The sequence below is a fragment of the Sapajus apella genome, unplaced genomic scaffold (genome assembly GCF_009761245.1).
Source record: "Sapajus apella isolate SASKATOON/1434 unplaced genomic scaffold, GSC_monkey_1.0 scaffold128, whole genome shotgun sequence".
NCBI lineage: Eukaryota > Metazoa > Chordata > Mammalia > Primates > Cebidae > Sapajus > Sapajus apella.
Genome location: NW_022437068.1, coordinates 3,371,545 through 3,385,059, shown reverse-complemented (window position 1 = coordinate 3,385,059; position 13,515 = coordinate 3,371,545). Strand labels below are relative to the sequence as shown.

Genomic DNA, 13,515 nt, shown 5'->3' with positions numbered 1-13,515 from the left:
GCCCTCCATCTCCGTCTCCGAGCCGCCCTCCATCTCCGTCTCCGAGCTGCCTCCATCTCCGTCTCCGAGCCGCCTTCCATGTCTGTCTCTGAGCCGCCCTCCATTTCCGTCTCCGAGCCGCCCTCTATCTCTGTCTCTGAGCCACCCTCTATCTCTGTCTCTGAGCCGCCCTCCATCTCTGTCTCCGAGCCGCCCTCCATCTCCGTCTCCGAGCCGCCTTCCATCTCTGTCTCTGAGCAGCCCTCCATCTCTGTCTCTGAGCCGCCCTCCATCTCTGTCTCTGAGCCACCCTCTATCTCTGTCTCTGAGCAGCCCTCCATCTCTGTCTCTGAGCCGCCTCCATCTCTGTCTCTGAGCCGCCTCCATCTCTATCTTTGAGCTGCAGGCAGCAGGGTGACCCTTGACCCAGTCCCCAGGGGCTTTGGCAACTGGGCCTTGCCCTGTTCAGTGTCCACAGCCAGCCCTGGGTCCCTGCTAATGGCCAGTGGCCATCAGCATGCATGAGTGGTGGGGTGGGGTTAGCCCTGCACCTCCAAAGGTAGCAAAGCCCACCTTTCCCTGTGAGAAGAGCATCTAAGGCTGGCTGGGGGCTCCTGGTGCTTCCGCTTCTAGCCACAATGACAGCATCTCTGAGGAGCGCCCGGGGTGGCTTTGGACTGGTCCACAATGTGAAAAATGGTCTAACTCTTCAACACCTCATAACTGGGATTTGACAGGAAGACACGTCTTTCTAAAGCAGAGTCGGTGATGGGGCGAGGGTGAGCACTAGCCTGCAGGCACCTTTTACTGGGCACCTGCTGCACACCTGGCCCTGCTGTTGTTCCTGTCCCTATATGTAGGGCTGTGGCTTAGATGAGTGATTCCCAAGAGATGCTGCCCTGGGCCCTCCCAAGCAGGAGGAGTTTGCAGCCTGCTTCCTATTCCTCCCCATGAGGGTGACCTCATCTCACCACCTGGGAATGCAGCCTGTCTCTGACGTTTCCAGCTCCTTGGAGAGGGAGATAAGGAAACTGAGGGTCAGAGTGGTGAGAAGAGCTGCTCACAAGCAAACAATAAGCCAGGATGAGAACACGAGTGGGCCAACTAAATTTATCTCCAAAGACAAATCCGCCAACTCTTGTGGTTATTGGCTCTGAATGTTACTTATTTTTGTGGGGGAAAATCTGCACTTCGGAGGAAAAGGCCTCATGCATGTTAATTAACAGTAACAGTCTAAGGTTGTGAGCTGCCATCGGGGGCCTACTTCACAGTCTCCTGGTATACCAAGTGGGGAAACTGAGGCCCACAGAGGGAAATGACTTGCTCGATGTCATACCATGAGTTAACAGTAACATTGACTTAGTCTGGCCTGACAGCAAGTCACGGAGGGGAGGGCCTATTTGTCCTCAGCGCCTGGTTCCTAAATCCAAGGAATATTGGGCCATTTGTGCTCCCCAGAGTGGAGGTGAGGAAGGCAGGGTGGATGTTGTCTCCCTGCCTTATCGCCCATTGGCAACAAGAGCCAATGGTCACGACTGATTGCTAACCCTGATGGCTTTGCCATGGAGAAATTCCCATTCACTGGGACCATGAAGCAGATGGCACGGGCAGGTGCCAAGGCCAACTTCAACATGGTGGGCGAGAGCATCCTCATGGGAAGAACAACGTGGCACACCAGTACCCTTGGGCTTGGATGAGTCCAAAGCTTCCCTATCCTTGGGAGAACCCAGGACATCCCCTCTCTAAGCTACTACTTCCACCTCTCCATGGAAACACCCCATTTCCAATGCCTATGACCTCTCTACTAGACACCCCAAAGGCCCTTCTTCTTCCCCAGTGACCCAAACTGAGCTAATGAGCTCTGGAAGGGTTTGGGGAAAGGATGTGCTTTTAATTCTGGATCCCCTGGATTTCTCAACATGCCCCAGATATACCCTCCTCTTTCAGGATATCTTAGCTCTGCACAGGCTGGCTTCTCTGCCAGGAATGCCCTTCCTGTTTTCTTCTCCTGACAAACTCCTACCCACCCTTCAATACTCAACTCAAGCTAACCCCCTGGAGCAGCCTTCCTCCCCTCACCCAGGCAGCGCTGAAGCTGGGTTTATTACAAGCCCACACTGAAAAATGCGGCATGAAAGATGGTTTAGCAGGTGAAAATGTCAAGCCCTGGGGAGAAGAGGCCACCAGCCAGAGCCACAGGAATGGAACTTACAACACAGAGAACTGGAGTGATCACAGCCCAGCTGTATTTCATCCAGGGCCCAGGCCGATAGCCGATCATGTCCTCAATACCATCATAAAGGTTATCACCACCTGCAAGAGACAGAGGGCGACATGTGCTGACACAGCATCCAAGGCCAGCATCAGCACAGCAGGGGCTCAGGGGCCATGAGGGGGTTCTCTGGGACCTGATTCAGGCCTCTGTGTCTCCACACCATGGATACCCAAGTATAGCAGAAACAGACATTTACATGACATTCAAATGTAACTCTGCATCTTTCATTTTTCCGGCAATCTTAGGCACACCCCAAACCCTAGGTGTACAATCTTAGGCACAGCCCGAACCCAAACCCAAGGCCTCAAGGAGGTAAAAAGGGACCATTCTGGGGCCTGCACAACCAAGTTCCAAGTGTGTGAAAGCATTTAGTCACACCTCGCACCATTAGCACCAGGAGGCTCTTCAGTTTGGCTACAGTGAGATTATTTCTGTAGTCTAGGTAGCGAGGGCCTACTGCTCAACTCAAATTGAATTCCCACTAGTCTCCTCTGCTTCTGAAGCTTCTAAGTAAAGAAGCCCAAAGGAGGGCCTTGAGAAAGGACAGGAAAACATCTGTACTCACCATATAACCAGGCAATAACAAAACATTCAAAGAATGCAACCCACAAAAGGCATACACCGCTAGCTGCATAGTAGTCAAAGAGCTGAAACACATACATGCCACCCTGTGAAGAAAAAAACCACAGAAGGTCGATTTCCTACCTGGTCTCTAATTTCTTTCATATACAAAGAGCTCTGGCATACCAGTAAGATAAAAAAAACCCAAGAGAAAAATGGGCAAAGGCTATAATGACCAGATACGTATATAAAAAGATGCTCAACTTCATGTTTGACAAGTGTCATTAAAAACACATACACAGATAAATAAAAGCAAAATGACAGATCCACAGGAAGCTGCTTCCCAAGGAGATGTTTCCCACCAAGTGCAGCTGACAGAGAAGACTCTAGGGACACCAGCTGCTCAGTGAGTGGCCCTGCAATCTGACTTCCAGGGTGGGGGTTCTTACAAACACCTCCAGAAAAACACTTTTCCTTCTGGTAAGGAAAAATGGTGAAGTGAAGCTCTGAATTGGGTTTTCAGAGAATTGTTAAATGGGACCCAATGCTGGGGAACAGGAGGTGGGGGCATGCAGGAGAGAGCTTCCACTCCTAGTACCGTCTTCATCTCTGCCTTGTCTCTTGCTAGACACGTCTTAGATGTTCCTGTTCCCTTCTGCTCTTTGCTTCTCTTGTCTGCATCTGAAATCACCCATACTCCTGGCCCCTGCCCACCCTCTAAATAGTGTATGTGCCCCCCCCCCCATCAACCTACACCCCCAGGCCTCGGCCCTGTGGCAGGTGACCTGGAAGGTGGTGCACCTCTACGAGGTACTGCGGTATTTCCTGGGAGGCCTGAATTTACCCTTGAGAATGTCTCCACCTCCCCCCAGGCCTGAGAAGGGCATACAGTGAACAGAGCTGTTGTGAAAATCGATTTCAGCTGAAGACCCTCTTCCCAGGCCTAGCAGGACAGAGGGCAGCGGGTGGCCACAGTGTTACCAAGGCAACAGACAAAATAATTGGGTAGTTTGGGTCAGCTGTGGGCTCCTGAGACTCCTCATGCTGCCCCCAGTGTTGGCCCAAGCGGGACCCCAGAATTGTGTGGGTCTGGGAGATGAAGCCCCTGCCTGGCCCTCTCACTCAGCTGCTGCCTCCACTATAGCCTTGAGGAGGGCACTGGAGCACCAAGCCCGAAACACAAGTGAGAGAGCCACCTACCTCCGTCACCATCGTCAGCCCCAGCAGGTAGCTGATGCTACACACGAAGGCGATGAAGATTTCCCGACGATAACCCTTCCTTAGGAAGGATGGGTAAAGATCAACCAAGGATGTGATCTGTCCTTCGACTTCAACAAACTGAAGAGGGGAAGAGAGAGCTGGTGAGCGGCCGACGCTCAGGACACCCTTGCCTGCTGCAAGGAGGGAAGGCCCCAGGCACACGCAATGCAGGAGCACAGGAGACCAGCCTTGTGTCCAGAACTGGCCTGTGAGATCAAGTCCAAGTGTGGGAGCCTGGCCTCTCTGGCTGTGCCTGGGCAGTCCTGCCTGCCACTCCTTGGGGCCAGATGCTACAACGTGTGGTTATCCACACCCAGCTCCCCAAATATTCCACATCTCTGCATCCTCACTTAGGCTGTTTCTGCTGCCAGAATGCCTTTCCCCACCGTCCAAAGCTCAGCTTGAGAACAACTGCACCTCTGAAGCCAATGCTGACCCTCTGCTCTGGCACATCCAGGGGCATGAATGTGTTGCTATGACAACCTCCCTCGTTGATCTACACCCTCTTAAAAGATAAGGGTGGTATCACACTCACTTTTGGGCCTTGAATGCTGAGCCCAGCCAGACACATTGGCTGCTCAGCAAATGTGATGAATGGATGGACCTTAGCACCAGCTTGCTTGGTAGCTCAGGGGAAGTCTGAGCCTCAGTTTCCCTATCAGTGGAATGGCAGGCAGTTCAGGTCAGATTCACACAGTGGCTTTTAACCCTTTGGGGATCATGGGCCCATGAGAGGACTTTGCACATGTGCACACGCTGTGTGTGTAATCACCTGCTGCCTGGGACTCCAGGACCCCATCCCTGGGCTCCCAAAGGTAAAGAAGCTGATTGGAAAAGGTCCCTCTGTAGGCAACATTCCAGGGGGATTCTCAGTCTTTCTAAACCTTTCCATCTGTGTGCCTAACCATTTATCTTGGGGGTCATTCCACATCATTACACAGAAAGCTGCCTCATTTTGTAATTGATAAAACTCCACCCTGTGGGTAGGCATTGCCATTGATCTATTGCCCAACGGAGGGTCTACAGACTCGACTCTTCCTCTCCTCCTGTGCGAAGGCCCCTGTGCACATGTGCCTGTAGCACAGCCTCAGAAGAGAAGCTTGGGGGTTAAAGAGCACGTAGCAGCACTTTAAATTTGGATGGCTACACCCAAACTTCCCTGCCAGCCAACACACCCTCCAAGGCCCATCTGATTCCTTCAAAAGTTGAAGAGCTAATCCAACCTGGACCCAGCTGTTCTTTCATCTGAATGAGGCTTTGGGGAAGGACGTTTCCCCAGCCTTCCTACCAGACAAATCTAACCCCTTCCTCCTTTGGGACGCATCGCAGGACAAGCCAGGGAAGGAACAAACAAGGAGAAATTCCTTGGGTGTGATGAAGGGGGCTGGAGAGATGAGACTGCCTCCAGGAAAAAGGGAAAAGATGAGCAGGAGGCTCTTGAGAGGGACCCAAGAGAAGGGACTGCTTTTTTGACCTCTGACTGGTGTGTCTGCTGAAGGGGTTTTGAACCTAAATAGCCACTGAATTACAGCAAACTTGCAGCTGAAATGCTAAGCTTCAAAAGGAGTTAAAAACAAAAGTTCTTTCCTTTTTTGAGATGGGGAAATTAAAGACAGGAAGGGTCAGTGTCACTGTGAATCAGGGCCGAGACCAGCACAAACCCCCGTTTCTCAGTTCTCTGCCCTTCTGGAGAACACCATCCTTCTCTACCAGTCTCTTCAGCGTCCCCTCGCTCAACAGTTGTGTGACTGGCTTCTCCAAGCCTCACTTTCCTCTCTGTGAAATGGGAGTATCTTGCCCACTGGCAGGGATGTTGAGAAAGATTTGAAATGATTAGAGTAAATTTGCAAGTGGAAGATAACTGTTAACCCATGTCAGCGGGCTGGGTGAGCTCCCTGGGTGCAGCAGGAGTGGCTTCCAACTCTCATCTCCTCTCGCAATTTGTTAAAAAACCATGTCCCAGCTGGAGGCAGTGGCTCATACCTGTAATCCCAGCACTTTGGGAGGCCGAGGTGGGCAGCTCACCTGAGGTCAGGAGCTCGAGACCAGCCTGGCCAACATGGCAAAACCCCATCTCTACTAAAAATACAAAAATTAGCCAGGCGTGGTGGCGCCCAGCTACTTGGGAGGCTGAGGCAGGAGAATCGCCTGAACCCAGGGGGTGGATGTTGCAGTGAGCCAAGATCACGCCACTGCACTCCAGCCTGGGCGACAGAGCAAGACTATCTTAAAACAAACAAAAAACCGTGTCCCTCTTGGGTAGCATGGATGGCAATAGGCATCTGCCTCCAGGCTGACTTCTCTACCCTGTCTTACCAAGAAACACACAGCAGTATGATGGCTCTTAGGCCAGACAGACTGCTCCCACCAATGGTAGGAACCCCTGATGAGCCAGGGTTACGCCCCCTGCTCCCCTGGCCAGGACGCAATGACATCAGCAGGAGGCCTCTGTCTTTTGGCTGTAGGTCTCCATACTTCCGACAGGAAGAAGTTATTTTGGGGGATTCAAGCGGAAGGCCAATGGGGACAAACGAGCAGATAAGAGACAGTTTCTGGGGACAGGCAGACCGGGCGTCAAGCCCTTAACTAGCTGTGTGGAGCCTTGGCTAAGTTCTTGGTCTCTCTAAGCCTCAGTTTCCTTGTCTATAAGAAGGGTCATTATAGTAGCCAGGCTTTGCAACACTGCAGCTGAAGGAGCTCATGTACAAAAAGCCAGGCGCAGAGCCAGCAGACGGGCAGACTGGGGAGTCAGTGTTAAATGGGGACAGAGGTTCCATTTAGGGAGAGGAAGAAGTTCTGGAGATGGATGTTGGTGACGGCTGCACAACATATGAGGGTACTAACGCCACTGAGCTGTGCACTTCAACCTGGTCAAGATGGTAAATGTGTGTATTACCGCAAACACACACACACAGAAGAAGCCTGCCCTGAGGTCTGGCACCCAGTGAACACCTCTCAAGGTGGGGGGGAGGCTCTGATCCTGTCACAGTGCTGGCGGTGGGTGAGGCACACTGCTGGCATCTGCAAAACCTTCCCCATTTCCCCAAGTTCACAAAGCAAATAGATGCAAAGGAGGAAGTCCAACCAGTGCCACTAGATTCCCATCCTGGTTCCCTGGGACACAGGACCTGGGAGTCCAGTGACTTAGGTTCAGTTTCCACCCTTGTCTCTGGCAGGTCATCTAACTGCTCTGAGCCTTGAGTTCCTTGCTCTGCAAAGCAGGAGGAGTGGCTGTGAGGGCCCACCACATTCTCTATGTGTGCCACTGGCATGGGGCTTCCTGAGAGATGCATGTCCTCTACCAGGCCCCACCTCTTGGGGAGAAAATCTAATGAGTGACCTCCTCCATCTGCTCAGGGAGCCCTTTCCAAAGCCCAAGTGGCCTATTTTAGGCCCGTGAAGATGTAATGCCTTGTCACTTATTAACCTCTGTTTTTGTTTTTCTCTTTCACTTAAAGCTCTGGAAGAAGCTATAAAAGCCATTTGCTTGGGGCCTCTGAAGGTCAAACTTGTAAGGCTGTTGCCTCGCTGGGAGCTCGGACACGCCCATTCCTCTCCACACCTGAAATTACATCACCAGAATCTGCACTCAGCATCTAGCTTCACCAGGCCCACCTCTGCACTCCACACTAAACTCTGCACTTGGCACCTAGCCCGGTTGGAAATCCCCTCTGCACTCAGCACCAGGATCTGCACTCGACACTAAGCTCTGCACTCGGCACCTAGCCCGGTTGGAAATCCCCTCTGCACTCAGCACCAGGATCTGCACTCCACGCTAAACTCTGCACTAGGCACCTAGCCAGCCGTTGGAAAACCCGCCAAAATTAAAAAGAAGCCCCGCCAAAACCTGCCCAATAGCACATTGCCCCGTTTAGCCCGCTCACTGGAAATCCCGCCTACCTACCTAGAGCAGCTTGCCACGTCACGTCCTGCTCTCCACAGCCAATCAGAGCGCCTTCCCTCCCTATATAACCCCACGTCTGAGAGAATTCAGGCGCGACCTCTCTGGCCCCCTTTCCCTGGACCATAGAACCTCGCCCGGGAGCCGTCTAATAGTTCTCATGCAGGCCTCAGTTTCTTCATTTTAAACTCGGCAATAAACCTTACAGAGAATAAACCTTACAAAACTCATTAACTAGGAATGATTAATGGAGTCCTCCTGCTTGTTTGTTTAGCTCAAGTCCATCCACAACTGCAGGAGGATTTTATTTTCCGTCTCCCTGATGTTTTCATTCTGTCTTCTCCGCTAATCCTGCCCCCTTCTCTGCCAAATCCCCGCCCTGCTCTTGACCTTGCTGGCTGGCCGCCTCCTCTCTCTGGACTCACCCTCCTCTGCCTGACCTTCAGAGACTTCTCCTCTACCAGGTTCTGGGGACCCTCCTGGGACACTGGCTTTGAAGACTGTGGCCCGTGGGGAGGTGGACAGAGGGCTTTCCCACTTTGGCTACAGGCTCCAACCTCTCGGGGTCTCAGTTGCTCAAAAGCTTCCCAAAAGTCAATTAGACCCGCAGACCCCGACTACACCGTCTTCATCCTGCCTGCTTCTCAGCAGCCCACCTGCATGGTGCTGTCTGCAAGACTCCTGCTGGCCTGAGCGCCCAACCTGTCCCACATGCCATTAATTCCCCACTCCTGGAGTCATGTCTGTGCTCTGAACTGTTGTTTCAACAAGACCCTGTGAAAAACACACCTATTCCCAGGGAAAGGGGCCCAGGAGCTCAAGTGAATTGTCCTCCGAGCGCCGCTGACTGCACCAGGCACGGGCTACTCTAGAGTCAGATGCGGCACTCAGTGGCTCTCACTGGCATTCCCTGGCCATGAGTCACCTTCTAGTGGAGGCCCGAGCCCTGAAGGGGTGGGATGTGGGGTTCAGAAGTGCAGGAAAGAGCTCAGTGGAGATAAGAGTCCTGCCTTGGGAGGGCAGAAGCCGGGACAGCCAGAGGTCAGGGCGGGTTTGCGCAAGGCTCCCTGCCTGTGCCGTTTATGAAGCTCGGGAGGGAGCCAGAACTTAGCCCCTCGCACGCTCCAGAGAACACAGAATCCCGAGTCTGCCGTAGGCTTCTCCTGAGCACTTGCAACTGATTACCACAGTACAGACAATGATCAGCTCACACAGAAATGTCCGTCCCTTGTCTGACTTGCCCATCTGCCACGTCCTCCTGCGCCCTGCCGGACACTCCACTGGAGTGCATCATGACTTACTGAGTCACGACCTCCAATTCCTCATTTGTGGCTAGACTAACCACACACCCTGGTTGTTCCTGTCCCCTTGCTGGGGACCCTGCGCCTTTTCTACTCCTGGGGCCCTGGAGGAACCCTCGAAGCTGAAACACCGGAAGTCTGATTGGAGTGGGGAAGGGGTTTGACCACCTCCCAGATGGAATAAGGAGGCCGTCCCAGAGTCAGGTTCCCCACAGGGGCAGTTGCCCGAGGGCCATCCCAGGACTTATACGCACCTGGCTATCCAGTCCAAGCAAGAGAAGCATAATAAAAAAAAGAATGGACCAAAACGTGGGCAGCGGCATCATTGTCACAGCTTTTGGGTAGGCAATGAAGGCCAGGCCAGGACCTAGAAAGGAGAGAAAATGGGGAGGGCACAGGGGAGGAGACATCAGCCACCAAGCCACTGGGAACCCCAGGCTCACACAAAGACACTCAGAATCAAATGCAGCGGGGAGCCAGGTCTGAACTCTGGCCTGGGGAAAGAGACCAGGCCTGTCTCGCTTTCGGGTGGGACACGCTGGGGCTCAGGCGGGGCCCGGTTTTAGCATCTGTCTCCTACGCAGCACACACGGCCTCCTCACAAACCAGCATCCATCAGGGCGTGGTTATTTGGGGTAGGATGCAGATGGAGCCCCGGGCTCAGTCTGCAGGGACACAGGAAAGGGAGGATCCCCCCACCCCAAAGCAAAGCCATCGCGTCGACAGCTTTTGCTGGAAGGAGGTGGGGGAGTGTGGTGATGACCTGATCACCCACAGTCTCCTTTACAAAGGGAAGGTTTCTATTTTTGAGTTAATGGCTAAAACACCGTAGGAGTGGAAAGAAAAACCAATACAAAACTATGCCCATATGCCCAATAGGGGGCATGTCTCTTCAGGGGTGCATCTGCAGGGCCCTCCCTGGCAAGGTCAGAACCCACAAGGTCAAGGTTAGGCCAACCAGGGCCTGGAGCTGAGGGAATGTGGGTGCAGGGGCAGGGTTCCAGGCCTGCAAGCCCTGGGGCCTGCATCCAAATCTTCCTCCCCGTTTCCTTTTTGAATCACCCCATACTCTCTCAGGGCCTCAGTGTCCCCACCTGAAAGGTGAGGGGCAGGTGGCCGTAAATGACTCACAAAGAGCCTTCCTGTGTTCAGATTTTCAGAGGTGGGTGTCAGGTCCCTAGAAACGGGGTCTGGGTCTCAAAAGAGGGGATCTGGACAGAACCTGAGGCATCAGTGGGGAGATGGGAGCTCTGCCAGCTGAGGGGTGCCTCTGATGGGAGACGTTCTGGAGACAGAAAGAAATGTCTCCTCCTGTCCCCAGCCTGCCTGAAAGCAGATGCTAGTGCAAAGAATTTAGCTGTTAACTGAGACCTGTGGGTCTGAGAAGCGAGGGCAGCAAAAGATAAAGTAAAATCTGCAACTTAAAAACAAAAAAAAAGTCAAGAAGCAGGAAACAAAACGGGCTAGAGCAGAAGCTGTTCAGCAGGGATTAGAAACCAGATGAATTGCTCAAGAATGAAAAACAAAAAGCAAAACCCAGGTTTACAATAAATTGGAACCAGAAACCACATTATACGGTGTTAACACCCCCCAGTGTGGCAAGGAAGGGTGCGTCCTTTTACAATCCAGAGAAAACCCGACCAAAATACATCCTTGGGCAGCGACAGGGTGGTTGGTCACTGAGATGCTGGAAAACCCCCCAGGAGTGGGGGTTTACTGAGTCCAAAACTGCTCAGAACATGCCCAAAGGAACCAGGGCCAGGTTCAGAAAAATGCGGCCCCCAGGACCCAGTGAGACGGCTTTGGAATCAAAGTTGAAGTTGGAGTCAAAAGCCGCGGCGTTTCCATCCAGGCTGGGGCCCCGCTGCCCCCACCCCAGTGCATCAGCGCTGGCCCTGACTGGTCCACACTGAAAGAGAAATCAAGTCCAGCCAGCTGCGAGACAGATGCAAAATGGGCCCCCCCGCCCTCCGCTGGGGACGTTGTGAAGATTCTCAATTCGCTCGTTTCTGTATTTCAGTTTTGCCTTTCTCAAGCCAGCCTCCAGGAGAGGGTCTGAGTGTCTTTCTTTAGACGTGCATGGTGAACTCAAGAGAGAGAAGTCCAGGAGACATAACCCAGCCACTCCAAGAACCTCTGGATGCCTCTCCGCTAGCAGACAGCGTGCCATGCTACGTCTTGTTTGCACTCCGTTAGGCTAAATAATTATCTTGTTCAAATGCACTTCGCTCAATATGATGCTTGTTAAAAGCTTATTAGAGAAATAATCACCCTTGATGTGCCGGCTGTTCAGACATCACCGTGGGGAATAAATGACAAGGTATTTGAAGTGGATGGGAGGAAGAAACAACTTAGATTGACAATATATGTGTCTATGAAAGTACCTAGTTGTCCACGGAGGAAGATCTATTATATGTGTCTATCTGTATCTCCCACTGCCAATTTCACTCCATACTCCTGGAGATTCCTGTTCAATTGCAATTGCTTTGCAAGCCCTCAGCTGAAAGCAAGCCATCTGCAGAGGAGGTAGAAATCATCCCTGGCTCCCCCTCACCACTCTAACTGCCAAACTACCAAAGGGGTGTGGGTACTTCTGGAGTTACATTCTGTTTTCAGTCTCTGGCCTGCTTTTGGGGGCTCTTTGGGCCGGGTGGAGGAAACATCTGAGGGTCCACATTGGAAGCAGGGACAGTGGAGAGGAGTGTGGGGGTGCTGCGTGGATTTGCCAGGGTGGTCCTGCAGTGCTGTCGGGGTGAAAGATGGGGCTGGGCAGTGCAGGGCTCTGCCAAGCAAAGAAGACAGGAGGGGCCGGGGGCTCTGTGAGGCCACAGGGGCCCAGACAAATTCTCACACTGGAAGGCCAGAGGTTGCTGCATGTGTCCAGGGTGGGGCGGGTGGCAGGAGAGGGACCCTTGTGTCAGAAGGCCTGTCCAGCGTGTGACAGGTGGAGAAACAGTGGACAGGGTGTTCAGAAAGCCCTGCTGCGACCCCTCCTAGCCCAAGCAAAGCCCTTGCTCGGAGGCTGCTGGTCTCCTCATCTGAGAAGGGAACATCTGGATGCATGGTGCTGAGGTGCTTTCTGACCCTCCAATGCTGGGCCTCTAGGACTCAGGGACCAGGACATTGCCTATGTTCCAAATACGGATTGCACAGGAGGTCAAGGGCAGTGGAAGGGCGGGGCCTCCAGCTGTATCTAGTCCTAGTCAGACACAAGATGGTCCCTGAAGTTAACAACCCTCATGCTCGCCCATCAGCTTGGAAGGAGCCTCAGCCCAGGACCCTTGCCTGCCACCAGGTGGCCCCAAAGAGGTTGTAAGAAATGAGGACAAGGATGGTGTGGGGCTGGGGGCCTGGCATGTAAAGTAACAAAACCAACAGATGACCACCCTCCAAGTGAACTGTGCAGGGCCAGGAAAGGGTGGAGAGGCCAGAAAGGTGGACTTGGAGGACCCTGGGAGCCTGAGAGAATTCCATAACCCAAGCCACTGCAATTAAAGCTGCAGGCCCAGGACCTCAAACAGTCATGGCCAAGTCCCAGAATCAAGGCACCTGAGAGGCTGCGGATCCTAACAACTGAAAACCCTATAATTCTCAGGTTCCAGAAGCACCTTGCCGGAACGCTGGGATCCCAGATGCCTAAGGTCCCCGTCTGTGCAGAGTCCGTGATTCTAAGATACTGTCATCCTCCACCACTGTGACTCCAGGTAGCCCAAGGAAGAGCGCCTGGTCAACAGGGCCCACACCCCGAGGGGTGACACTGTGCTTATAACCCACCCCCAATTGGATCTGCCACCATCCCAGTAGGTCGTCCCCTCCCCTCCCCCCTCCCCTCACATGCTGCGCCCAGTGCCTACGGTGGTGCCTGACACAGAGTGGGGACTCATTCACAAGAAATCGGTGGAATGGATGAATGCGTCTGCTTAGAGGGAGCGCGCTGGGAGCAAAGTGCAAAATACAGAAACCAAGGCTGAGAAGGTGGTGATGGAATGCCGATTGGTGGCTGACTTGGGCCTGAGTTAGGAAAGTGGTTTCTGTTGTGGAAACCAGGAGTTTGCTGGGGAAGGAGTGGGGGGCGGGGAAGACCACACTAAGGTAGCTAAAAATTCCCCAACTTAACCACCCCCCATGCTTTTGCCACCCCTTGGGCCAAATCGCAATAAAAATGTTTAAAATTTGGCTTTTGTACTCTTTGATATTTGGGGGACGTCTTGGTGGGGGGGGGTCCATTTTAGAAACCA

General features: G+C 53.1%; 1 protein-coding gene across 4 annotated transcripts in view; it reads right to left on the bottom strand.

Moving 5' to 3' along the window:
• Positions 1–13,515, bottom strand: part of SLC6A6 (solute carrier family 6 member 6) — an 88,335-nt gene that overhangs the window by 8,292 nt on the left and 66,528 nt on the right. For all 4 annotated transcript variants that reach the window (XM_032262337.1, XM_032262335.1, XM_032262338.1 and 1 more), the window contains 4 exons: positions 9,532–9,644; positions 4,016–4,153; positions 2,820–2,922; positions 2,192–2,292 (listed from right to left, as the gene is read on the bottom strand). In XM_032262337.1, coding sequence (XP_032118228.1) covers positions 2,192–2,292; positions 2,820–2,922; positions 4,016–4,153; positions 9,532–9,644 — 455 coding nt within the window. The remainder of the gene's footprint in view (positions 1–2,191; positions 2,293–2,819; positions 2,923–4,015; positions 4,154–9,531; positions 9,645–13,515) is intronic.